The 27,787-nt window shown below is 49.2% G+C and overlaps 1 protein-coding gene across 1 annotated transcript; it reads right to left on the bottom strand.

Moving 5' to 3' along the window:
• Window positions 1-1,136: 1,136 nt before the first annotated feature.
• LOC138826404 (calcium release-activated calcium channel protein 1) lies at window positions 1,137-17,543 on the bottom strand. Its single transcript, XM_070021541.1, has 2 exons — window positions 17,111-17,543; window positions 1,137-2,252 (listed from the first exon to the last, which is right to left on the bottom strand). The coding sequence occupies exons 1-2, from the start codon at window positions 17,408-17,410 to the stop codon at window positions 1,650-1,652; spliced, it is 903 nt and encodes a 300-aa protein (XP_069877642.1). The 5' UTR covers window positions 17,411-17,543; the 3' UTR covers window positions 1,137-1,649.
• Window positions 17,544-27,787: the final 10,244 nt, after the last annotated feature.

Raw genomic sequence — 27,787 nt, 5'->3', positions numbered from 1 at the left:
TTTGGGGGGGGGTTTGGTCGTGGGGCCTGAACTCTGGGCCTGGGCGCTGTCCCTCAGCTCTTCAGCTCAAGGCTAGCGCTCTACTACTTGAGCCACAGCGCCACTTCTGGCTTTTTTCTTTTTGCTTATGTGGTGCTGAGGAATTGAACCCAGGGCCTCATGCATGCAAGGCAAGCACTCTACCACTGAGCCACCTTCCCAGCCCAGTCCTTGAGACTCTTATCATCAAGTAGCCACCAGAAAACTGGAAGTGGCGCTGTGGCTCAAGTGGTAGAGCGCTTGCCTTGAGCTGAAGAGCTGAGGGACAGCACCCAGGCCCAGAATTCAAGCCCCACGACCGACCAAATAATAGATAAATAAATCAAATGCCTAGTAGGGTTGGAGTGTCTGTGTGATAAATGCCTGGAGTTAAAACTCTAATACCACCAGGTGCCAGTGGCTCACACCTGTAATCCTGCCTGCTCAGGAGGCTGAGATATGAGGATGATAGTTTGAAGCCAGGCCAGGCAGGAGACTCTCTTTCCAGCAAAAATGCCAGCCTGGAGTGGAGGCATGGCTCCAGTGGCTCAGCTGTAATAATGAACAAAAAGCACAGTGAAAAGGAAAGGACCTTAATTCAAGCCTTGGTGTAGGCTCAAAAAAATAAAATTAGTGAGGGTCTGGGTAATGCAGCTCAGTCTGAGTGCTTAACTAGCATGTATAAAGCCCCAGGACCTCTCGCCATCACCACAAAAAAATGTCTGAACATTTAAATGTAAATTTTTGCACGTGCTAGGCAAATGTTCTTCCACTGAGTTATACACCTTTTTTCTTCTGCCAGTCCTGGGCCTGGGCACTGTCCCTGGACTCCTTTTGGCTCAAGGATAGCACTCTACCACTTGAGCCACAGTGCCAATTCTGTTTTTTTCTGTGATTGACTGGAGATAGAGTCTCATAGACTTTCCGGCCTGAGCTGGCTTCAAACTGTGATCCTCAGATCTCAGCTTCCTGAGTGGCTAGGATTATAGGTGTGAGCTCCAGCATATCTGGTTTATTTAATAAAAACAACTTTGCAACTTTGCTTATATGTTCATCTATGTGATGTGGTATACCAGTAGAAACCATACTTGGCAGAACAGAATCATCAAGACACGAGATGGGGTCCCTTGTGAGTATATTTTTGTGTTCAAATACACACACACACACACACACACACACACACTCACACACACACTCTCACACACACTCACACACACACTCTCTCACACACACACACACTCTCACACACACTCTCACACACACACACACACTCACACACACACTCACACACACTCACACACACACACTAGATGGTTGAATAGGGAGGGCAGTGGAGACGGAACAGGAAGCATCCGGGTGTCACTGGCACAGGGGTAGCATAGGGACAAAGAGAGCATCTGTTCCCACTCTGGCCCCCCACCCCCCACGGGGAGACCCATGGCTGGAAGAACAGGGAGTGCTTATTTTCTTGGCAGAAAAGTCTCAAAGTGCAACCATTTCTTTTATAAAAAGCGCCTTCCCTCCACTCTGCCCAGCCCAGCCCCCTGCACAGGCTGCCCTCTGGGCTGACAGGACAGGGTCATGGGGAAGGACATAGGCCAAAGCTCTGAAGGGCTCAGTGGTGTGAAGAATTAGGCATAGTGACTCCCAGGGGTCAGGGGGTGGTCCCCTCTGTGGTCCAGCTGGTCCTGCAATCGGGCAAACTCGGCCAGCTCATTGAGCTCCTGGAACTGTCGGTCCGTCTTATGGCTGACCAGTGATCGGTAGAAGTGGACTGCAAAGACGATAAAGACCAGGCCACAGGGGACCATGATAGCAGTGGAGGCGATGGCTGCTGCCTGGCCTGGGGTGATGCCACCACTGCTGTTATTATTGTAGCCAGGGTTGGCTGAAGGCTTGCTAGTGGGGCTCGGCTGGCCTGGCTGCTTCTTGAGGGGTAAGAACTTGACCCAGCAGAGCAATACGACCTCAGCCAGGAAGAGCAGCGTCCCAATAACGGTGGAGAAGGCCCAGGCCAGCTCAATGTGGCGGTGCATGCGCTCATGTGGTGACTCCTTGACGGAGTTAAGGTTGTGTACGTTGCTCACCGCCTCGATGTTGGGCAGGATGCAGGTGCTGATCATAAGCGCAAACAGGTGCACGGCCACCAGCACCGTGGTGCAGGCACTAAAGACAATGAGCAGCCCTGGTGGATAGTCATGTTCGGCGTCCAGCTGCACCTCCACCATTGCCACCTAGGGGAGGGAGGATAGGGAGAATGAGTGACAACATCAAATCTCGCCTCTCCTCTTGTCAGGCTCTGGGACATTGTGGGAAGGAATAATAAAGCCCCACGCGCTTGGGGTAGAGAAATGGCAGACAGTATTGGTGGAGAAAGCAAGCTTGGAGCCTACCAGCTATGTGCCCAAGGGAAAGCCTCTCTGAGCCTCATCTTTCTAGAAAACAGGATATCACATTAGTTCATAAAAGCATCTTAACAAAGGAGAGGTCCTAGTGCATGGTGAATACCGCCCAAATGGGAATGCTGTTAGTGCCAAACATATCAAATTTTGATAGTATGCATATTTTAAATTATTAATTTAGGCATACTTTTTTATTAAAAAACATTAAAGATGTACTGGGTTTACCTAAGTGGTAGAGTGCTTGCTTCAATCCCCCAAATTTCAAAAACCAAACCAATAAATGTACAAAAGGGGATGGGAAGGTGGCTCAGTGGAAGAGTGCTTGCCTCGCATGCATGAGGCCCTGGGTTCATTCCTCAGCACCACATAAGCAGAAAAACCAGAAGTTGCTGGGTGCTGGTGGATCACACCTGTAATCTTAGCTACTCAGGAGGCTGAGATCTGAGGATTACAATTCAAATCCAGCCAGGGCAGGAAAGTCCATCAGACTCTTATCTCCAATTAAAAACTACTAGAAAACTAGAAATGGCACTGTGGAGCTGAAGAGCTGAGGGATAGCACCCAAGCCCGGAGTTCAAGCCCCACGACCAACCCCCCCCCCAAAAAAAAGCCAGAAGTGGTGCTGTGGCTCAAGTGGTAGAGCACTAGTCTTGAGCTGAAGAGTGCCCAGGCCCAGAGTTCAGCCTCCCACAACTGACAAAAAAAAAAGGGGGGGGGGGAGGCGGAGGGTGGCTGGGAAGGTGGCTCAGTGGTAGAGTGCTTGCCCTAGGTTCGATTCCTCAGCACCACATAAGCAGAAAAAGCTGGAAGTGGGGCTAAGATTCAAGTGGTAGAGCACTACCCTTGAGCTCAAGAGCTGAGGTACAGCATTCAGGCCCCACTACTGACCAACAAAACAAAACAACCAGCTGAATGCTGGTGTCTCATGCCTGTAATCCTAGCTACTCAGGAGGCTGAGGTCTATGAGACTTTTTTTTTTTGGTGGATCATGGGGCTTGAACTCTGGGCCTGGGCGCTGTCCCTCAGCTCTTCAGCTCAAGGCTAGTGCTCTACCACTTGAGACACAGCGCCACTTCCAGCTTTTTCTGCTTTTGTGGTGCTGAGGAATCAAACCCTGGGCCTCATGCATGCAAGGCAAGCACTCTACCACTGAGCCACCTTAGCCACCTTCCCAGCCCCTCTCAGCCTTCTTAGTAGCCAGGATTACAGGCTTGAGCCACCGGTGCCGGGCCGACTGTGGGACTCTTATTGCCACTAAACTACTCAAAAAAGCTGGAAGTAGCATTGTGGTTCAAGAGGTAGAGTGCTATCCTTAGTACAAAGAAGCTCTAGGACAGTGCCCAGGGCCTGAGTCCAAGCCCCAGGACAGGCAAAAGAAAAAAAAAGAAGACTGACATCTAAGGAATGTGGTTCAAAGCAAGCCTGAGCACAAAAGTCCGTAAGACTTATCTCCAATTAACCACCAGAAAACTGGAAATGGAGCTATGGCTCAAAGTCTTGAAAAAAGAGCTCAGAGACAGCACCTAGGCCCCTAGTTCAAGCCCAACTACCGAAAATAACAACCAACCAACCACCACCTCTCACACCTAAACCAGGCCCCTCATTCATAATCTCCTCCGGGAACAGGGAATAGGAAGGGGTTGGAGGGTGAAGGCTCTCCCTGCCTGCGTCACACATTGGACGTTTCTAAGAATGCAGCGCACACACTGACAAGGAACCTTGCCACACTTCTCAGAAGAGATGGACTCAACTCGGTCAACCCGGTGCCCATTTCTTGGCTGGACAGCCAGCAAACCCCAGGACCATTTCTTCCTCTAGCCCCAGGGCTGATGTACCAGCTCCCTAGTTCCTGGAGACAGGGGTTACCAGGGGCACAGTTTGCATCTGCCACCTGCTCTTCTCCTCTCACCTAGCTCTTGCAAATAACCCTCATGTGAAGGAGCCAGCTCATCAGATCTGGGCCAGGAGAAGCGGGTAGTGGGCATGCTGCCCAGGTCTGCCCCTGCGCGCGGGGTCAAGGGCAGCACGCACCAAGGAACATGACACCATCAACAATAGTGATTCCATTTTTTAGAGACAGAATCTTGCCTTGTTACACTGTCCTTAGACTCGTGCCTCTACCTACCAAGTGCTGGGACTGCAGGTGTATGCCACCACTCCCAGTGGCTTGTGACTTTCTTTTTCTGGTAGTATTAGGGTTTGAACTCGGGGCATTGTCCTTGCTTGGCAGGTTTTGTACTCCTGGAGTCCCATCTCTAGGTCTTTTTGTTCTGGTTAATTTTGAGATAGTCTCACTTTTATACCCAGCCCTGGCTGAATGAGATTCTCCTATTTATGCATCCTGTCATATCTGGAGGTGACAAGTGCCCACCACCTTGCTAATGACTAATGGTTGAGATGGGGTCTTTTGAACTCTGCCTCCAACGTAGCTAGGATTACAGGCATGTGTGATCAGTGCGTGGCCAGTTATTCTACAGTAAGGACAATACATTTGTTCTGTCTGGTGGTAGGTTCAGAAAGGGGTGTCTGATGCTGAAATTTTTGCCATTGATCTTACCAGCAGCAGCAGGGAATTCCTGCGTCGCCCTCCCCCTCTCTCTTGCCCCACCAGATCTCTGACTCCTCAGCCCTTCATCAAGCTTCATGTTCCAGGCAAGTTTTCTTTGGGTTTTTGGTCTTACCGATTCCACACATCTAAAATGGGAGTGAGGAATGCCACGTGCCTCCAGGAGCTATTGAGGAGTGAACTAATCCTTGTGAAATGGTGCCTGGCACAGAATAGAGCATCAGTCAAATGAGCTTTAATATTACTGCTCAGTTTAGAACCCATGTCTCTAACTCCTCACGTTTTCTATCCTCCTGCTGGAGCAGCCAGGCCTGGCCAGAGATGGCTTTGGAAATGGAACTGCCCCTTGCCTCACCATGGGGTCTCGGAAATGAGGGACTTCTCAGGCTGTTTCAATGGGATTCACACACTTTTGCCCAAGAATTCCCACAACCTGCAAGGATGCGAACTTCTTCTTTTTTTTTTTTTTTTTAGATTGTAGGGCTTGAACTTGGGGCCTGGGCCCTGTCACTGAGCTTTTTTTTTTTTTTTGTCGGTCGTGATTGTGGGGCCTGAACTCTGGGCCTGGGCGCTGTCCCTCAGCTCTTCAGCTCAAGGCTAGCGCTCTACCACTTGATCCACAGCGCCACTTCCAGCCTTTTCTGCTTCTGTGGTGCTGAAGAATGGAATCCAGGGCCTCAGGCATGCAAGGCAAGCACTCCCATTGAGCCACCTTCCCATCCCCTAACACTCTACCATTTTGAACCACAGGGCCACTTCTGTTTTTCTTTGGTTATCTAGAGATAAGAGTTTCATGGACTTTCCTGCCCAGGTTGGCCTGGAACAAGGATCCTCAGCTCTCAGTCTCCTCTGTAGCTAAGATTATGGGCATGAGCTACCCGTGCCAGGGCAGCTGGATATGTACTTTTTATCCTGGGAGTTTACAAAACAGTTCAAGCTCATGTAAATCTGGAGCAATGCCATCAGGATTTTGACTTAAAAAAAGGAAAGAAAAACAGTGACCTGAAGCCGATTCTGAGCGCTCTTAGTCCATGTGGGTAAGGGGGTTGAGCAGCAGTGCAGGCAGCTGGCTGGCTGGAACAAGCCCAGTAAGAGCCGCTGCCCCCAGGCCTGCCAGTGCCTGGGAGGCAGGGCGCCCCCAGCAGCTTCTTCCCTCCTCCCCCTCTACACTTCCTCTTCCTGTTTTGGCTGCAGCTTGGAACCTGAAACCTGAGAAAGGACAAGCAGAGAGACTGCTGCCCGACTGCCCTGGTGCAAGGGTTCATTCCACACACACTGCACATGTCCTGAGCCGTCAGGTGGGCTGGCCCTGAGCTGGTGCTGGGTGGTTTCTGGTGGGGGGCGGGGGAGGGCTATATGTAGGCAGCTCCCAATCTGTCCTGTACCTGGTGCCTCCTGGCATCCTGGCCACCCCCCCCCTTACCCTCCTGCAGAGCCCATAAGCCCACAGATGCCCTTCCCCTCCAAGTACACACCATGTGTGCTCTCGAAGCTGGTGACCCCAAGCCTGCATCTGCATTTACAAAGTGGAAGGGAGCTTGCTTCTTATGGTTACAAAGATGCAAGGAGTTAATGAACATAAATAGTTTCCTCCAATAAATTTAAAGTATTATCATTATTCCAGCTGGGGATGACACCTAGTAGCAGAGTGCTTGCCTGCACTGCTACACAAAACAAAAATAAGCCATTATTCTGTTTTTTCCTTTTTGGTTGGTTATGGGGCCTGAACTCTGGGCCTGGCACAGTCCCTCAGCTCTTCAGCTCAAGACTAGCGCTCTACCATTTGAGCCACAGGGCCACTTCCGGCTTTTTCTGCTTATGTAGTGCTGAGGAATCGAACCATGGGCCTCATGCATGCAAGGCAAGCACTCCACCACTGAGCCACCTTCCCAGTCCAAACCATTATTCTTTGCTTGAGGAAACTGAGGCTCAGAGGTGAGATCAATTGGAACAGTTATCTTGGTGTTGGAGGGGGATTTGAACTCATGTCATTCGGAAGCCCATTCACAACAGGGGTCATAGAGCGCTTCCCTCTCACGGCTGCTGAGGTTAAATGAGGTTTGGAAGTGTAAATATTTAGCACAGAGTCAGCCACAGGAGAAGCTCAATAAATCTTAGTTAAAAGGAAAAACACAGAGCTAGAAGCAGAACAATAGCTCCTGGATGCTCAGTCCCAGCCCGGGAAGGCAATCCTCACGTCCACGTTCTGCCTTTACTCTGGGCCTCTTCTGCCCCATTCTCCGGCAGTCCTGACAACTTGACCCTATACAAAGAGAACATGTACCCTGCACCTCCTCTGCCGGATGAGGGACACACCCTCAGGATGCTGGCACCCAGCCGGCCTAAGATGACAAAACTAGCCAACCCTCCTTCAACCTAGGCGTTGGACTGAGAGAGGCCGAGTCCTCTAAGGAAGAGGAAGGGGCCCTCGGCCCTGCTGCAGAAGAAACCCCATCACCCTCATAGGCCCTAATCATTCCTGGAACTCCAGCCACACAGGCTGGTTGTATACACCACTGCCACATTTGGGGCCGAGTTAAACACCAGGAGGGTGCATTAAGAAATGATTCCTAGGGGCATAAAAGCCACTGATTCCCCCTCCTCTCCCCAAGTCATGTGGCTTGAACTCAGGCCTGGGCACTGTCATTGAGCTTCTTTTGCTCAAGGCTAGCTGTCACTCTACCACTCGAGCCACAGCGCCACTTCCAGCTTTTTCTGTGTATGTGGTACTGAGGAATGGAACCCAGGGCTTCATGCATGCAAGGGAAGCACTCTACCACTGAGCCACCTTCCCAGCCCGCCTCTACGTTCTCCCTGCCCCAATGCTTCCCACTTGAGAAATGTCCCCCAGGGTGGGGACATTTATGGGGACCTTGAAGAATCTGGCAGCTGACACTCAGAGACCCAGAGAGAACAGATCAGATCAGATCAGATTGCATGCAGCAGCTTCACAAGGTAAATATAGCCCAAGAGCTGGGCCCATTAACCCAAAATAAACAAATCCTAGCCAGCCAGCCTAGCCAAGTGCCTCCATGAACTTGACCACCCGAGGCCTAAAAGAGATAGGCCCAGATGGGCCGGGAAGGTGGCTCAGTAGTAGAGTGTTTTGCCTTGTATGCATAAGGCCCTGGGTTCGATTCCTCAGCACCACATAAACAAAAAAAAAAAAAAAAAAATGGAAGTGGCACTGAGGGCTCTAGCTTTGAGCCAAAGAACTGAGGGACAGCACCTAGGCCCAGAGTTCAGGCCCCATGACCGACAAAAAAAAAAAAAGAGAGAGAGAGAGAGAGAGAGGCCCAGAGACCATAAAGCTCGGCTTCACAAAGCGTGCAGGCAACACAGGACATGACAAACTTTTTTTTCCCCCTGGGTTGGTCATGGGGCTTGAACTCTGGGCCTGGGCGCTGTCCCTTAGCTCTTTGGCTTAATGCTAGCACTCTATGACTTGACCCACAACACCACTTCCAGTTTTCTGTTGGTTCATTGGAGACAAGAGTCTCACAGACTTTCCTGCCCAGGCTGGCTTTGAACCACAATCCTCAGTTCTCAGCCTCCTGAGTAGCTAGGATTATAGGCATGAGCCACCAGCGCCCCACAACGTGCCAAACTTTTAAGGACTGAAGACCCTGATCCTGAAGCGGTCAGGGCTTAGTGGACTTGCTCAGATGCTTGCTCACCCCACTTGAACTCCAGCCCCTTTCCCTCCCTCCTGTGGGGTTTGACAGTAGGATGCTGGGCACCTGGACTTGAAGTCCAGGCCCTTTTGAGGCAGCCTCTCCTCCCATGCTAGGCCCAAAGCCAGTGGCCACATGGGAGACACCCTTCACGCCCCAGATTGGGTCTGCTTTTGTTCATTGCCTGAGAAACGTGGTAGGCTGCAGCCTTGAGTTCAGGGGCCATAAGATGTGGTCATACAGGGTCACCCGCAGATGTCTAAGGCCTGCCTGCCTACCTCACCTCAAAAGGAAACAGTCCATTAAGAGAGATCTGAGGCCTAGTCTAGTGATTTACAAAATCTCCTGACCACAGGAGTCCAATCTTCCAAATGTTTCTATAAATAGACCTATGCACACTTTTATAACAAACGAAAGTTCTACCCGACACCACTAATCCTCGAGGCCTGCCAATAGTCTATTCTTGCAAGATGCAAGGCATGCTGCTACTCTAGTTCATTCCATTCTTTGTTCCCCCCGCCCCCAGCACTGGGTTGGATCCCAGGGACTCAAGCATGCTAGGCAAATGCTCTACCAATGAGTTACACTTCCAGCCTCCATTCCTATTTCATTTTGAAAAATGCTAGTTTCGCCAGGCATCAGTGGCTCATGTCTATGATCCTAGCTACTCAACAGGATTGTGGTTTAAAGCCAGCCTGGGCAGAAAAGTTCACAAGACTTTAAAAAAATAAAAAATAAAAAAATAAAAGTGGGGCTGGGAAGGTGGCTCAGTGGTAGAGTGCTTGCTTTGCATTCATGAGGCCCTGGGTTCGATTCTTCAACACCACATAATCAGAAAAAGCTGTAAGTGGTGCTGTGGCTCAAGTGGTAGAGCTTTGAGCTGAAGAACTAGGGACAGTGCCTAGGCCCAGAGTTCAGGCCCCATGACCGCCAAAAAAAAAAAAAAAAAAAAAAAAAAAGAAGCAAGAAATGCTGCTGTGGCTCCAATTGGTAGAATGTTAGTCTGTTAGCCCTGAGCACAAAATCTCAGGAACAGTTCTGAGGCCCAGAGTTCAAGCCCCAGGACCAGCAAAACAACAAACAAATAAGCTAATTTCCACGTACTAAATTTGTATCCTAAACCACTAACAGGTTAAATCTGTATATAGAAGAACCAGTGACAGGCCTAGACTTTCTTTTCTCTTCATCTGGAAAATTTCAATGTTCTCCCAAGTCATTACTATGTTCTGGTCTCCAACCAGGTCCTTAATAGAGCTGTCAATTCATTCATTAAAAAGCTATGTGTTGGATGCTAGTGGCTCATACCTGTAATCCTAGCTACCCAGAGGGCTGAGATCTGAGAATCATGGTTCAAAGCCAGGCAAGCCAGCCACGGGAAGAAAAGTTTGTATAGCTCTTATCTTCAATTAACTACCAAAATGCTGTGAAGAGATGTGTGGCTCAAGCAGGAGAGTACCAGCCTTGAGTAGGAAAAGCCAAGTGAGAACTCAAGGATTGAACCAATGCAAAAAAGGGATAAAGGCCTGGCCCAAGTGTATAGTACCTGCCTAGAAATCTTGATTCCCCAGAGTTCAACCTCCAGTTCCAAATACACACATGTGTACTTCCGCCTGCGCATGTGCACACACACGCACATGCACATGCACACACACACACACACACACACACACACACACACACACACACACACACACACACACACACATACACGGTTTGGAGACCATAGTTCAACAAAGGCCCATAGTGATTTTGTAAATAGTTTTACTTACACACCCATTTACTGGCCATATCTGTTACTTCATACCCAGTCCATGGCCAATGGGAGAGTTGAGGAGCTACCTCAGGGACCCCTTGATCTTTACTGAAAAAGTTGGCCGAACCCTGGGTTAGCCCAATGATCCTCAAAGAAAGGTATCAAGTAAGAGTCTCATAAAGATTAAAAAAAAAAAAAGAAAGAAATATATATTTTTTTGGGTCCGGTCATGGGGCCTGAACTCTGGGTCTGGGCGCTGTCCCTCAGCTCTTCAGCTCAAGGCTAGCGCTGTACCACTTGAGCCACAGCGCCACTTTCCGGCTTTTTTCTTTTTGTTTATGTGGTGCTGAGGAATCGAACCCAGGGCCTCATGCATGCAAGGCAAGCACTCTACCACTTAGCCACCTTCCCGGCCCCAAGAAATGTATTCTTTACACCTGACTTATATAACAATGACCCCTCTCTCTGTATATCACCTTTACAATAATAATAAAATAATTTTAAAAATTATTTAAAAATAAACGAATGACGGTTAGGAGCCCTGTCAGGGGGAAATCAGCTGCCAAGGTTTAAGCCTTATGTCCAGTAGGCTTCCTCCAAGGGAGCATTACTGCTCACCTCAATCCAACATCCATCACCACAGTGCCACCTCAGCAAAACCAACTTAAAGACTTTCCCCCTGGCCAGCCACAGACCCAGCAACCAGAGACCCAGCAACCTCATTGCTCTCAGCAGAGAATTCCTGAAACAGGCTGCAGGCACGGGCAAAATTTCACAAAAAGCCTTTGCTGGGCCAGCAGCACCCTCTTCTTGGGACATTCAGCAAAACCCAATTCATGCACAGCCTAACATACAAATCTAATGTGCAAAACCTGCATCTAGAAGACCTCAAAGGACCAGTTATCAAACAGCTAGGGGGTGGGGAGGGTTACCAGAGGCTTCAAATCAGAGACCAGGGCTTGAGTCCTACTTACTGGTGGTCGGGGCCTCTAAGAGGCCTAGTTTTCCTGTCTTGAGTTCATACTTTTAAGAGCTGTTGTGAGGATTAAACAAGAATGAAAGAAAAAGGCTCAGGTCTGGCACAACAGGGGTTCGGTAAATAGCAACTACTTTCATCCTATTATAGAATTCTTGCAACTTCTCTGTCTATAACTTTTGATGACTCCCGTTGCCTACACAGGAGTTGAACCTTTTTGTTTTTTGGTTGGTGGTAGAGCTTGAATTTAGGGAATGAGCACTGTCCCTGAGCTCTACCACTTTGAGTCACAGTTCCACTTCCAGTTTTCTGGTAGTTAACTGAAGATAAGAGTCCACAACCAAACCACGATCTTCAGATCTCAGCCTCCTGAGTAGCAAGGATTACAGGTGTAAGCCACCAGTGCCTGGCTCAAGCTTCTTCAACAGCCAATCAAGGCCTTCTATAGGTGGCACAATCCCCCCCACACCAACCTTCCAGGCTTTCCCCAAGATTCATCTTGGTTAACAGCTCCTGCCATGTCCTTTAACCTGAACCAAGGCTCTTCTCCAAGCCCTAACCCCACCATCCTCAAGGCTCTGCTGGAATAATTTGCTTTTAACTCTACTAACTCTGCTTGGTGCCTATAATCCCAGCATTCAGAGGCTGAGGCAGAAGGATTGGGCCAACCTGGAGTTGGAAGAAAAACAAAACAAAATGCCAAGCAAGTAACCACTCTACTTCTATGGGGGAAAGGGGTGAGCAAGTTTCCAGGATACCAAGTCAAATACTCTAAGTACTCTGCAAATACTCACTTGGTGAATTCTCACTAATGAGGTTGGTGCTGTTGTTGCCCTATTTTATAGACCAGGAAACAGGCTCAGAGAGTGTAAGTGACTTAGCCAAAGTCTTTCAGTTGTAAGAGGAAGAGCTGGTGCAGGTGGACGCATTGCAACAATGAGATGTGCAAGTCATTAAGTCGATAAATTAACTTTAGGGCTGGGAAAGTGGCTCAGTGGTAGAATGTTTGCCTTGCATGCATGAGGCCCTGGGTTCGATTCCTCAGCACCATATAAGCAAAAAGAAAAAAGCCGGAAGTGGGGCTGTGGCTCAAGTGGTAGAGCGGTAGCCTTGAGCTGAAGAGCCGAGGGACAGTGCCCAGGCCCAGAGTTCAGGCCCCACAACCGGACCCAAAAAAAAAAAAAAAAGAAAAAAAAAGAAAAACGAACTTTGTAACTTTTGGGGGGGGGTGGCAAGTGGGGGTGGGGGAGATGGGAAAGGATGGGAAGGGGAAACAAAGGAGGCGGAAATAATGCTTGATAAAAATGTACTCATTATCTTGCCCATGTAATTGTAACTCCTCTGTACGGTATTTTCACAACAAAAAAATAAAAAATAAAAAAAATAAAAAAGAGGAAGAGCTGGAAGTTAAACCCAAGTTGTCTGGCTGGAGGGCCATCTCCTGCTTTGCTCTACTATACTTGAGCCTCTCAGCTCCCTAATGCTTGTTCTCTTGCTATACCATGGTCACATGGCTCAGCAGCTTCCCAGACAGGTGACCTCAGTCATCATCTGAGATGAGCACCTGCTCTCACCAGGCTGTAGAGAGCATATCAAGATGGTATGTGGGAAGGGCTGAGCATGGTTGGCTCCAGCCTGTAATCACAGCCACTCAGAAGGCTGAGATCTGAGGATCTCAGTTGGAAGCCAGCCTCTTTTCCTCCAATTACCCACCAAAAAAAAAAAGAAAGAAAGAAAGAAAGAAAGAAGAAAGTTGAGCTGTGGCTCAAAGTGGTAGAGAGCTAGTTTTGAGCAAAAAAGCTCAGGAACAGGGCCAGGTTCCAAGTTCAAACTACACACACACACACACACACACACACACACACACACACACACACACACACACACACACACACACACACACACACACACACACACACACACACACACACACACACACACACACACACACACACACACACACACACACACACACACACAGCACAGGGCCAGGTTCCAAGTTCAAACTACACACACACACACACACACACACACACACACACACACACACACACACACACACACACACACACACACAGCCAGGCTCATGCCTATAATTCTAGCTACTCAGGAGGCTGAGATCTGAGGATTGCGGTTCAAAGCCAGCCTGGGCAGGAAAGTGAGACTTTTATTTTTTTTTGGTTTTGGGGCTTGAACTCTGGGAACTGGAAGTGTTCAGTTTTCTGGTACTTAATTGGAGATAAGAGTCTCATGGTCTTTCCTGCCTGGGCTGGCTTTGAACTATGATCCTCAGATTTCAGCCTCCTGAATAGGATTAAAGGCGTGAGCCAGCAGTGCCCGGCTTGTGAGACTCTTCTCTCCAATTAAATCACTGAAAAAACCTGCAGTGTCACTGTGGCTCAAGTGGTAGAGTGCTAGCTTTGGGCAAAAGGAGCTCAGGGACAGAGCCCAGACCCAGAGTTTAAGCCTCAGAACTTGGGGGGAGGTACGTGCCAACACCTGGCACCGTGGCTGGCCTAGTGCAAGAGACAAGCCCACTCCAACAATAACAGATACTACTGAGGATGAGCACTGAACACAGAATAGCTTCTTGCTCATCTTGAGGCCCTTGAAACTCCAAACTTGTCACAGAGGCTCAATAATGTCTTATGACTTGAGTGCTTCCTTCCAAATCATTTTTACAGAAATCGTAGCCAACTTCTCAACCTGCTCTGGAACCTGGAACAAAAAGGTGCTGGGGGCAGAGAACTTGAGGAGGCAGATAATCCAAAAATAATTGATCCCAGGTCGTGGAAAGCATTTTGTTTACTGCAACAGGCTGACCTTCCCAATTATCATCTGCTTAGGCTAATGTTACAGCCTGCCCCTCCCCAGCAGGCAGGATCCTGTGTGCTCACAGGTCCTACAGGGGACAGAGACAGAGTCAGGCCCAGGCTAAGACTGCTGAGTGGTAACTTGAGGCATTGATGGCCCAAAGCAAGGTCCCCAGTGGGACCTTTGGCTCCAGGGGCACCAGGTCATATGCTACATCTAGCACCCCTTGTTTGGTATGAGTCGGCCAAGGGCGGTTGTTTGTAGAAATGTTCTCAGGAGCAGAAGCCACTTCTGCAGAGCAGAGAAGATCTGGCCAATGCTTAAATCATCAGATCCTGAAATTCCCCAACCATTTCCAGACCCAGCCAGCCTTGTGAAATGAAAAAGCCTTATGCAAATAGTGGAGGATCGCCTTTGTACACATGAGCAAACTGGCTTTCAACAGGTAAAGCTACTTGTCCCAGGTCCTGGGCCTCTTCCTAACACTTCACTGGTACCTGGCCAGCCCTTTCCACCACCGAGTGGCCAAATGGTTCAATCTCCACCAAGCTTTTTGGAAGACTCTCCCTTCAATCTCATCAGATAAGCAGGTGAATTTGGCATCCTAGGCAACTCAGCTACCTACTGGAGATCAAAGGTCAGTGGTGTCATCCAGTTTGGTTTTCCAGGTCTTTAGGAAGGAAGCCCTTTGGGGGCAGGAAGCCTGTTGTGCTGACTCATAGGCCAAGGGAGAGTAATTCAGGAAGCTTGTCACTGTTACCAAGGGCTGCCTGGCACCCCTTCCTTTCTGAGGCTCACTGAAGTCTGGGTGGCCTAATAAGGGTGGGGCCTGGTCAGACTTCCCACTACACACAAATCTCTCCCAGAGAATTCCAGTTCGGTGGCCAATGGATAATTAATTACTGTCTTGTAACCTTGGAATGTAGGCTGTGACAAGTCTCCCCCTTTCTTGCCAGTAGAACTTAGGGGTGCTACCAAACCTTCTCCACCCAAGCTAGGGAAAATAAGGTGCGGAAGAGATTAGTGTGGGGAAGCCAAAGCTCACCAATGTCACTGCTGCCCTGGGCCTCTCAACTTCCTCCACTGTTTTAGCAAGAGGAAGGATGAGAACTTGAAAAGTCAAGGCAAGTGTCATCCATCTGTCCCTTACCTCTACTGGGGCAGAAAGCGGAAGCTATAATTTATGACCCCCCCCCCCCAAGGAAAAGCAATCAGGTATCCTATTATCCTAAACCCAGAGGTGACTCCCTTCTTGTACAATATAGAACATTTTTTTCTTGGCTTCAAAGACACTTTTTTTGCTCTTTCCTATTCTCTATAGCTGCTCCGAACTGTTCATGTCTGGAAACTGGAACACGTGCTTAAGTTCTGGATTGGCAGCATACCCGGGTTCCAAGTCCCACTCTACCAGGCGAGGTGTGTGCCCTTGGGAAAGTCTCTTGACAAAATCGAAGGAGTCCTGAGGAGTGAGGGCATCCATAAAGTGCTTTATAAATGTCTACTGTTCACAGAGATTCCTCAGGCACAAAGTACTGACTGGTTTCTTAGAATTTGAGAAGGACAGAAAACAGATGGATCATTTTGCCCTCAACTAAAAACTTGGGGGCTATTCCTTTACTTTCACTCTGTCTCTGATATCCTCTTCTGGGATCCTTCAATTTCATTCTCAAAGTCATACAATTTTTTTCCTTTCAATACTGGGGTTTTGAATTCAAAGCTGTGTGCTTGCTAAGGCAGGCACTCCAGAGAAACTTCTGAAAGAAGTCTTCCTTTACCACTTCCAAAATGCAATGTCCAGAAAAAGACAGTGACTAGTTTGAGGTCACACAAGTTTCAAGTGACAGAGCTAGGAGCGGAGGGTGCTTCCTCATGTTCAATCTCCTGGCCTTCCCACTGTGGCCCAGTGCACTCTGGGACTCTAAAATATTCAGGCTCCACTACACTGGTCCACTTGTTTGCAGAACACAGGGAGAGACCCAGACACACTCCCTTCCCACGAAAACACGGAGGGTGCAGCGCCACTCCCTTCCTCAAGGCCAAGGACATAGCTCCCACAAGCAGGAGGGAGGAGTGGTATGGCGGGCAGACCCCATTCAGGCAGGCTGAGGTCACCCAGAGTAATGATAATGGACTTGTTATGTAGTATCCTGCCCCAGAGAAACTCCAAGGTTTCAGACCAAAGGAATTCCCAGCCCCTCTTTTGGGTTCCAACCTGCAAACCTCTGGAGCTCCACCCCTCTCAGGCTTCTCAGGCCAGGCCCTGGAGACTGCGGAGGGGATGGGAGGGAGGCCGGGAAGGAAATAGGCTACCCCTTAATCAAGCAAGAGTGTTCAAGGGGAACACTCCCACCCTCCTCCCCCACACCCTGTGACTCAGTGGCAGGTCTCTGAAGAAAGTGAGGGTGGAGAATAACTGTCACCCCACCCCCACCCCCAGGTTGAGGCTCAGGGAAAATGTGGTGGAAAGAAGATATCAGGAAATCCCCTCTACTAGATGCTACAAGACCTTGGCCAATGAATAGTTTCTGATCTCAGGTGCGAGGGCACAAGTCTTCATAGGACGCCAGTCCCCAAACGGGCCGGACTCTTATTAAAGCACCCTCCTTTCCCCTTGAACACTGGCGGAACTGTACTCTTACAGATTTAACTTTTGGAACGCATCGTCCTTTGTGTCCACCCCGTTTCCCGGCCGGTTCTGCACCGGATCTGCCCATGTGAAGGCCACCTGGACCCCTGGCACGTCTTCTCATCCGTCCGTCACTCCACACCACCTCGCCCCCCTCCAGCGTCCATGCACGACCTCTTCTCACCAGCTCTTCCCCTTCCCCTGGCCCGCCCAGCCCGCTCCCCAGTGGGCCCCGTCGGGGCTGCGGCCAGGGGAGGGGGGGCAGGGCGGCCCAGGCTCACCATGGCGAAGCCGGAGAGCAGAGCCGAGGTCCGGCTGGAGGCTTTGAGCTTGGCGCGACTCAGGTAGAGCTTGCGCCAGGACAGCGCCTGCATCGAGTGCTCGTTGAGACTCATCACCTCCGAGTAACTCGGGCCGATCCAGTCCGGGTAGGTGACGGCGTGCGGCGGCGGCGGGGCCCCCGGGAGCTCCCCGTCCCCGCTGCGGCGGCGGCTCCGACGGCTGCCGCTGGTGGAGTTGCTGCCGCTGAGGGGAAGCTCGGGGTGGCTGGTGCTCGGGGGCGGGGCGGGCTCCGGATGCATGGAGCACGCTGCGAAGGCAGCGGCCCCGGTCCCGCCGCACCTCCGCCTGCCCCCCGCCCCTACGCGGGCCGGGCCGCACTGAACCCGGAGTGGAGCGAGCGGACACCGCACTAACTCGCAGGCCCCGCAGCGCTGCGCCGCGCCGGTCCGAGAGCCCCAGGCGACCGCGACGCTAGCCGGCGCTCGGACGGGCGTCCGGTCTCGGATCCGGACCCTCAGCGCGCGACGTGATTGGCCACCGCCCTTGGATTATTTGCATGCACCACGCCCACCCAGAGCCCAGCAGGCGGTGCCTGCGCGTGGTCACGTGATCCGACGCCTCCGGACAGTCCCGCCCTCGGTCCTTGGCGCGACGCCGCCGCGCGCTCCCTCCTCCGGAAGCGCCCAGTGAGGGTTGGCGTCGCCTTCACACCCCTCGGCCCTGGTGGCCCGGCTCCCTCAGCAGCTCTGCTAGGCCGGGCCGCCTAAGGTCACCCCTGGGAACCTCTTGAGGCCCAAGGAACAGGTGGCCTCAGGTCTGCTGGAAAAAGAGCAAGCTGAAGTCTAGAGTTCGCTCAGGTGCAGAGGACAGGTAGGCTGGTGCCGGCTCTGAGAGGAAGAGCCACTCAACACCGAGGAGCAAACGACAATAATTTACAGGGTTGTAAATGCACAAAGAAGCAGGGTCAGGGAGTGCCGCGGACCTGGTTCTGTCGGGACGACGGAGGATACCTAGGGGAGGAACCTGGAATAGGATGGGGAGATGGCAAACAGACAACTCACACACAAGAGGAGTGGATGCTGAGTGCGATTTAATGCAGAGGATAGCAAACTTTTATAACAGAAGTCTCCATGAGAAAGGGCAAAAGGTTACACAATCTTGCTGCACGGCTTCTTTCTTGGGTGGTCACCAGCTGGGCACCTGATAGGCATTTGTCTCCGGCTTATCTCTAAGGAATACAATGGGTTTGGGTTTCGATGTTTGTCACCAATTAACCATTACCTATTTTTATAGAGGCCTTAACTTTCCCATCTTTCCTGTCTCTTCTTTAATAGTAAACTTTAAGGAGACCTAGCAATTCTCTTAGTAAATAGCAGGAAATTCTCTCTCCTAAATAATTATCCCAGCAATTGCCATACATTCTTTCTGTTTTAGCTGAGCCTACTGCTTCTTGTAAGTCCCTTACAAACAATTCCTTCTGCTGAAGTGACTTTGTGAAACCCCCAATACTTTTATATTTACTTATAACTTGTCTACTAGCCTCCATAAGAGGGGTTTCAGCTTAGCACTTAACTCTGGTGAGTTAGTCATATTTTTTAAGACACTCATCAGATATTGGAGTCGTCAACACTCTTAAGAAAGAGCTTTGAATAAGGGAACGTTGACAATGAGCAAGTACAAAGAGCAGTAGAAACAGTAAAAGATCAATAGGCACTCTTATACAGTGAAGAAAGGCAGAAACACATCTTTTCCCAGGGGTTTGCCAGTCTTTTTCCAGGAGTAGGCCTCTTAGCAGCCCTATTCTCCGAGGTAGACTTCGGTGAAGTCCCAAAACTTGGAGATAGGTTTCTGTAAAGCCCCATTCTCTGAGGTAGACTTCGGTGAAGTCCCAAAACTCAGAAATATGGTCTGATAGATGGTTTCCCATGCTAAGCAGACTCCACTGGAGTCGGCGTGGCAAGGGAGGTTAGGACTGAGATGGCCATTTTCTGCCTTTTTTGTCGGTTGTGAGGCTTGAACTCTGGGCCTAGGCGCTGTCCCTCAGCTCTTCAGCTCCAGGCAAGCGCTCTACCCCTTGAGCCACTGCCCCACTTCCGGTTTCCTAGACCTTGGCCTCCTGAGTAGCTAGGATTACAGGCATCAGCCACGCGCGCCTGGCTTTTTAAGGTCTTTTATGTAACCTAGGCTGGCTCAGCCTCTTGATTTTTCTTTCTCAGCCTCATGAGTGCTGGGGTTACAGGTGTGTCCTACCATTTCCATATCCATGGTAAATTGGAGCCTTTTATTTTTTCTTTCAGGGCTTTCTTCCTTTTTTTTTTTCTTCTTTCTTTTGTGACAGTACAGGGGCTTGCATTGAGTGCTCACTTTGCTTTTCTGCTCAAGGATGACACTACCACGTGTGCCACTGCTCCACCTCTGGTCTTGTGATGACTAATTGGAGATGAGAGTCTTTCTCTCTCTCTCTCTTTTTTTTTTTGTCAGTCGTGGGGCTTGAACTCAGAGAGCCTGGGCACTGTCCCAGAGCTTTTTCACTCAAGGCAAACATTCTACATTTTGAGCCACCACAGTATCACTTCCATTTTTTTTTTTTTCCTGGTGGTTAAATCGGAGGTAAGAGTCTCTTGGACTTTCCTGCCTGGGCTGGCTTCCAACTGCAATGCTCAGATCTCTGCCTCCTGAGTAGCTAAGATTACAGACATGAGCCACCAGCGCCCCACTTGCTTTTTCTTTTTGAGGGCATCTCTCACTGTGTAGTCCAAGCTGGCCTCAAACACACGATTCTAATGCCTCTATCTCTGGAGTCCTGGGATTACTAGCCTATACCACCATGTTCAACTACCCAATAGTTTGGTTTTTTGGTTTTTTTTTTTTAGCCAGTCTTGTGGCCTGAACCCTGGACTTGGGTGCTCTCCTTGAGTTTTTGTGATCAAGGCTAGCATTCTACCACTTGAACCACAGCTTTTTTTTCCAGGTTTTTGATGGTTAATTGGAGATGAGTCTCATGGACTTTTCTGCCTAGGCTGGCTTTGAACCATGATCTTCAGATTTCAGCCTCCTGAATAAGATTACAGGTATGAGCCACTAGTGCCCAGCTTCATGTAGCTATATTTTAAGATAAGCAAATCTTCAGATCCATTGACCATGTATCTTCTGAGTACATATATATGCTAGACCAACGAGATTTCTGGAAAATAACCTTTATGGACTCTTACATTGGGTAGGGGAAAACAATAAACAATTTCATACCTTAGATTTGAACTACTATTCAAAGAGCCAGGATCTAGCTATCCAGGTTCAAAGGAATAACAAAGGCAAAGACCATGAAGCAGGGTAACTGTTAGAGCATTAGACGGCCAATTTTGTTTTGGAATGGGGGGGGCGGTCAAAGGTGAGGTGGAGTAGAGTACTGGAGTAATGATGTTAAGTCCAAGGTAAGGACCTGTTTCTTTTGTTTTTTTTTTTTGGTCGTGGGGCTTGAATTCTGGGCCTGGGCGCTGTCCCTCAGCTCTTCATCTCAAGGCAACTGCTCTACCACTTGAGCCACAGAGCCACTTCCAGTTTTCTAGTGGTTTATTAGAGAGAAGAGACTCACGGACTGTCCTGCCTGTGCTGGCTTTGAAACTATGATCCTCAGATCACAGCCTCCTGAGTAGCTAGGATTGCAGGCGTTGAGCCACCAGTGCCCGGCAGGTAGGGAGCTTTATAGGCAGTTTCCAGCTCCTAACATCAAGGATTCAAACATTACTGGTACATTCTTCACACTCAGGAAATACCTGTTGAATAAACACAAGTGGAATGAGTGACAGACTATCCTATAATCTAAAAACTTATGTGGCATCCCAGGTCCCTGAGGTGACATTTGATTCTTATTACCACCAGAGGGCAGCCCTCCCTACATCCAATCATGTTAGGAGATAAACATGAAGGTGGTTCCCTTCCCAAGTTTTTGGGATTTTGTGTGTGTGTGTTTATGCTAAGGCTTAAACTCAGAGCTTGGGTGCTGCAACTAAACTGTTTCACTCAAGGCTGGTGTGCTCTACCACTTGAGTCACAGCTCCATTTGTGTCTTTTTGGTTAATTGGAGATGAGTCTCATGGACTTTCCTACCTAGGCTGTCTTTAAAGTACGATCCTCATATTTCAGCCTCCTGAGTAGCTGTTAGGTCTACCCGGGTCTGTGTGCAAATCTACATGTAGGTTTTCCCCTACCCCCACTGCCCATCAGTTTTCCAGCACCTGCATTACCTAGGTGACTGGCACACTTGGGCCAGTTACCTCCCCTTTCTCTGAGGTCACATCCTGGACCATCCAAATCACACCTTCTCCCCACCTCTTTCCTATTTAACTCAAACTCTGCCAAAGGTTGACCCTTGTTTCCAAGGACCTCACTGCAGGGTATGCCAGCAATTTGCTGTCTTCTTAATAAACTTTTCTGCTTGAACCATGTGGTAGTTTCCTTCAGTGAACCTTAAAATAGCTAGGATTACAGACAAACCACCAGTGCATGGCTTCCTGGGTGTTTTTTTTTTTTTTTTGGTCGGTCATGGGGCTTGAACTCTGGGCATGGGCATTGTCCCTGCGCTCTTCAGCTCAAGGCTAGTACTTTACCACTTGAGCCACAATGCCACTTCCAGTTTTCTAGTGGTTTATTGGAGTTAAGAGTTTCAGGGACTTTCCTGCCCGCGCTGGCTTTGAACTGCGATCCTCAGATCTCAGCCTCCTGAGTAGCAAAGCTTGTTATTGTAATGGACTTTCAACTTATTTCGCCTTCCACTTCAGTTGGTATCTGGTCTCAAATATCACTTCCAAAGAAACAACATTCCTTTACCTAAGTAGCTCCATGTCTGGATGTGTCACATCACCCTGATGTCTTCCCTTCATAGTTCTGAACAATAGCACCTGAAATCTAGCTGATTTATGTACTGATTTGTTTGTCCCAGTATCCCTCTACTAGACTGTCCTGAATTCCTGCTTCCCAATGGAAAAAGGTTCAATGAATATGATAATGAAATACCCTTGGGGGGCTGGGAAGGTGGCTCAGTGGTAGAGCGCTTGCCTTTCATGCCTGAGGCCCTGGGTTCGATTTTTCAGCATCACATAAGCAAAAAGAAAAAAGCCAGAAGTGGCGCTGTGGCTCCAGTGGTAGAGTGCTAGCCTTGAGCTGAAGAGCTGAGGGATAGCGCCCAGGCCCAGAGTTCAGGCCCCATGACTGGACCCCCCCAAAAAAAGAAAAAAGAAATACCCTTGGTTCAGGGAATGCCTTCCTCCCTATTTGCCTTTTATATGTTACCTTTAGATGTAGTGGGGCCTAACTTCTGAAAGGGAAAAGGATAGAAGCCAGAAGGAGAAAATTTACTTATTTAAGGAGAGCAAGATGGTCTGGAAGTGATGGCACAGAATACGGCTTTGGGGTGTAGGCAGTTTCTGTTCCCCAAATCTGGACATCATGCTCCTCCACTTCCTATGTGCTCAGATCAGAAGTAGGAAAAAGAGGAGTTGGGTGAGGTGGCTATTCAGGAGGCTGAGATTGGAAGGATCGAGGTTTGAGGAAAAAAGTTGAAGAGAACTCTACCTCAACAGAAAAAGCTAGGTACAGTGGTACACATCTGCTACTCTAGCTAGGATTGGAAGCATATCTAGGAGGATCAGTGTCTAAATCTGCCTGGGCAAAGAGCAAGACCTATCTCAATCATAGCTCAGCAGTACAGCAACTGTCTAATACTCATGAAATACTGAGTTCAGACACCCCCAAAAAGAAAAATAAAAAAGGCTGGAGATGTATCTTAGTGGTAGAGCATGTGTTCAGCATGTGCAAAGTTCTGGATTCTAGTCCAGCAGCAAAAAAGAAAGAGAAGAAAGAATAAAAATATCATAAAGACCTAGGGTGGAGGGAAGAGAGTTGTGTAATCACCTGTTACCCTGGAGCACCTAAGCGTTAGTAATTAGCAACTTTTCTCTACCTTATTAGAGCCAGCTGGGACCCTAAGCGGTATGAAAGCATTGAACAGATGAAAAAACTCAGGCCCCTAACAGAAGTACCTTAAAAAGACACAAAGCCAACGGATCCCATTTTAGCAATGCCTCCAAGCACTGAGTGTGGCTCCCCCCAGTGATCAGGAGGTATGCATTCAGCTTTTGAGGTTTGTATCTGAGGGGAAAAAAATAAAACTACTTTAGACTCTATGTGAGGGTGTAGACCCAAATGACCTCTGCCCAGGGCTGACCAAAGATGGCATGAACTGCCTTAGGAGTAGCAAGTTTCCCAATACAGAGTGAATAATAGTTACTGTTAAAGTAACATTTGCACTCAGGGCTCAAACCTGTAAGCCTACCTACACAGGAGGCTGAGATCTGAGGATGAGGTTCAAGCCAGTCCAGGCAGGAGAGTCCAAGAGGTTCTTTTTTTTTTTTGTTGGTCGTGGGGCTTGAACTCTGGGCCTGGGCGCTGTCCCTCAGCTCTTCAGCTCAAGGCGAGTGCTCTACCCACTTGAGCTACAGCACCACTTCCGGTTTTCTGGTGGTTTATTGGAGATAGGAGTCTCACGGTCTCTCCTGCCCGGGCTGGCTTTGAACCGCGATCCTCAGATCTCAGCCTCCTGAGTAGCTAGGATTACAGGAGTGAGCCACCAGCGCCCAGCTCCAAGAGGTTCTTATCTCCAATAAGCTACTCAGAAAATACTAGAGGTAGGCTGGGAAGGTGGCTCAGTGGTAGAGTGCTTGCTTTGCGTGCTTGCCTTGCATGCTCGAGGCCCTGGGTTCGATTCCTCAGCACCACATAAGTAAAAAGAAAAAAGCTGGAAGTGGCGCTGTGGCTCAAGTGGTAGAGTGCTAGCCTTGAGCTGAAGAGCTGAGGGACAGCGCCCAGGCCCACAGTTCAGGCCCCACGACCAAACAACCCCCTACCGCGCCAATAAAAAAACTACTAGAGGTGGTGCTATGGCTCAATTGGTAGAGTGCCAGTCTTCAGTAAAAGAAGCTTAGGGACAGTCTCCAGTACTGGCACAAATAAAACCCAAAAACCAGGTACCCTGTTTAAGCACTTCATTTTGTTAAACATTAAATCGATTATTAATATAAGCTTGGCTTTGGTGGCTCACACCTGTAATCCTCACTCAGGAGGCTGAAATTTGAGGATCGAGGTTCAAAGCCAGCGAGGGCATGAAAGGCTGTGAGACTCATATCTCTAATAAACTACTCAGAAAACCGAGAGTGGTGCCGTGGCTCAAGTGGTAGAGCGCTAGCCTTGAGCTGAAGAGCTGAGGGACAGCACCCAGGCCCCATGACTGACAAAAATAAATAAATAAAAATTAAATATATTAAACTTGGTAGTACCTCTAAACATCTCCGTAGTCTGTTTTGTTTTTGTTTTTTTGTCGGTCCTGGGTCTTGAACTCTGAGCCTGGGCACTGTCCCTCAGCTCTTCATAGTACCTACCACTTGAGCACAGCTCCACTTCCGGTTTTCTGGTGGTTAATTGGAGATAAGAGTCTCATGGACGGCCGGGCGCCGGTGGCTCACGCCTGTAATCCTAGCTACTCAGGAGGCTGAGATCTGAGGATCACAGTTCAAAGCCAGCCCGGGCAGGAGAGACCGTGAGACTCCTATCTCCAATAAACCACTAGAAGACCGGAAGTGGCGCTGTAGCTCAAGTGGTAGAGCGCTCGCCTTGAGTTGAAGAGCTGAGGGACAAGCGCCCAGGCCCAGAGTTCAAGCCCCACAACCGCCAAAAAAAAAAAGAGTCTCATGGACTTTCTTGCCCAGGCTATCTTTGAACTGTGTGATCCTTAGATCTCAAATCCATGAGTAGCTAGGAGCTACTAGCAGCTGTCCCTGGGCTTCTTTTGCTCAAGGCTAGCACTCTACTCCTTGAGCCACAGTGCCACCTCCAACTTTTTCTGTTTATGTGATACTGAGGAATTGAATCCAGAGCTTCATGTATGCTAGGCAAGCACTCTACCACTAAGCCACATTCCCAGCCCCAAGCCTCATTTCTTGAGCATGAGCTCTCTCAGAATAGTGCTTGCATACCATTGGTGATGGGAAGTTCACTCCTTTGGGAAGCCTTGCATATCCATATTACTTGCTTCTGATAATAAAAGATTGTCCTATGGAGCTGAGCTCTATGAAATCCTGCTGCTGAGCTCCGGTGCCAGCTTCACAAGTCATCTGGAAAGCAGCATTAGAAGTGATCCATAAGGTTTTCACGGTCAAAGAATAAATCAAGCTGGAAAGACAGAGTTAGACGTTGTCAAGGGACTGGTTTCAGAATTCAAAATTAAGTTCTGCTATTCATCTCAAAATAGTCTGCTGAGCCTAGAACTCATCCCAGGAAAGCACGTGCTCTGCCTTACAGGTTCATCCTCCTCTTCCTAGGCCCTGAGGGCTCAGTCCAATTGCTAGGCTAGTGTTTTTTTCTGTGTCCAGGATAAGCAATCTTTTCCAACCCCAAAGTCATGAAGGCAATTAACCTGTTTTCCCTCCCTCCCTCCCTTCTTGCCCTCCTCTATACTTGGGTTTGAAGTCAGGGCCTTGCACCTGCTAGGCTTTTCTTGTTCAGATGATTGACTCTCTACCACTTGAGCCACAGCACTACTTCTGGCTTTTTCTGTTTATGTGGGAGCAAAGCTTATCACAGACCTTTCCCTGAAGCCCTGCTGATGCAGTGAGGAGTTTAGATGACGATACATGTCTTCTTCTAGAGAATCGTGGATGGCAGTGCTTCATTACAACAGAAGTTAACTGAGGCCCCTGCAATGAGTGGGGAGGGCAAGCAGTGTGCTAATGTTCTTACCAGGAGGCTTGCAGGTGTGTTCTGGGTGTCCACAGAGATGAAAAAAACACACAGACTCTGCAGGGAGGCACTCTTCACGGGGTCTGAACCTGTTTCATCTATGTGTAACTCTGCCACTTTGGGCAAGCACCCCAACCTCTCTAAGCCCCATCTGTCGAGTGGGAACAGTGAGGGCACTTTGGCAGCCAAGGGTGTTCTGACTGTTCCACGAAGAACATCTGTCTGGCAGTCAGCACAATGCTCAGTAAATGGTGGCTACTGTTCTTCCTCTTGTGAAGTGTGTTCTGCTGGAAGAATCGAGCCTCCTTCCAAACCCAATGAACAGTATGACTCTCCACCCCCACCCCGCAGGATGAAAACAGAAGAATAGGAACCGCATGGAGGAGTTGTTAGAATTTTCCTTAAGCAGTGGAAGGTTTATGAAGGAAGGCAAACTAGAGATGTTGGAGCTCCTACATATGAGCAATGGCAGGGGTGCCGACGGACGGAGAAAGGAAGTGGTGTTACTGGTACCCAGAAGGGATTAGAATTAAGTTGGTAGAGAAGCCAGATCCAGACTGGGCCTGTCTGCTGGGAGAGAAGTAGACAAACCGGAGATGTAGGGAGGTTGGAGAAACTCTGGCTCCTCCCTTCTTCCCGCCCACCAAACTCCCGTCCCTACATCCCGTTGGTGTGTCTGTGCAGAAAGCCTGTTGATTGGACAGCTGCAGGGGTGGCCTCCCCGTGATTCCGAACAAAGCAGGGAAGAGTGAGGGGTGGGTCCGAGGGCAAAGAATCCCAGGCCCAGCACTGGGGACTGGGTTCTATCTCCGCCTCACTAAGTTGCGGATTCCCCATCACAGAGCAGTTGAGTCCGTAAAGTGCACAAGAACACTTTGGTTCAGTGCTTGGCACACGGTCCACAGGACGGAGTTGGCGGGGTTTTTTTGCTGAGAGTCAAAGGTGGGGAGGCAGGGAGAGTGAGAATTGGGGCTTGGGACCAAGCCCAAAGTACAGGCTCAGTGCTGGTGCGGTGGTATTTTTATCCACATGGACACCCATCCAAATGTCCTGTGTCCATGCTAAGCTGATGAGTCTGTCAGCCTCCTTTTAGAAGTCCTGAGTCAGACCTGGCCACAGCAAGGGGAGGGTAGTGGGAACTTAGGTCTCTCCGTTTCCACAAAAGGATTTCAAATCCACCGGATTTTTATTTAGTGTCTGCTTTCAACTGCTGCTGCCAGACTTCCCTTGCTACCCTCAGCCTAGGGCTGGGCTGCTTCCAGGATCTCTCTTTGTATAATTAAAAAGAAAAATAGAACAGCTGATGTTGCCAAACATGTATTTAAAGTGACACCCTGAGTTCAGGGAGTGAAAAATAAAAACGTTTAAGGTTTAGATTAAAAGTCTCTGTGCTCTACTGTCTCCTGACCCTGGGATTTCTCAGCAGCATGGATGCCTTTAATCCCCTGTCCTGACTCATAAAAGCCCTTTAGACTGAGGGCATTTATTTCCCAGAGAACTGTTCCAGGCTAATCACATAAAAATGCCCAGCTTCCCAGGAACAAGTAAAGCGCACAGTGGCTCTGTGAGGCCCCAGGGAAAGTGGGGAAATGGATGTGCTCATCACCCAAGTCCTTTTCCTTCCCCGAGCCTTTCCTTCCCATATTTAGCACATCAGAGAATCTAGACAGTTCTGGCCCTTAACTTTCCTTAAAACCTGAGTTCTTCCTTTGCGCTTCCTTTGCCACTCACCCAGGCATAAACTACTCTTCTTGTGTGTGTCTTGGTCCTGGGGCTTGAACTCAGGGCCTGGAGGCTGTCCTTGAGCCTTTTTGTTCAAGACTAGGCTTTATCACTTGAGTCATAGCTTCACTTCAGGCTTTTTTTTTTTTTTTTTGGTGCTTAAT

This window comes from Dipodomys merriami, unplaced genomic scaffold (assembly GCF_024711535.1).
Source record: "Dipodomys merriami isolate MVZ:Mamm:240054 unplaced genomic scaffold, mDipMer1.0.p SCAF_142, whole genome shotgun sequence".
Taxonomy (NCBI): Eukaryota; Metazoa; Chordata; class Mammalia; order Rodentia; family Heteromyidae; genus Dipodomys; species Dipodomys merriami.
Note: the sequence above shows the minus strand (reverse complement) of the source record. Positions and strands in the feature narration are given on the sequence as shown.

Excerpts from the sequence above, each read along its gene's own strand:
- LOC138826404 (XM_070021541.1), bottom strand. The coding sequence starts at position 17,410 with ATGCATCCGGAGCCCGCCCCGCCCCCGAGCACCAGCCACCCCGAGCTT. Across the intron at positions 2,253-17,110 it reads TGCTCTCCGGCTTCGCCATG|GTGGCAATGGTGGAGGTGCA; the intron begins GTGAGCCTGGGC and ends TCCCTCCCCTAG.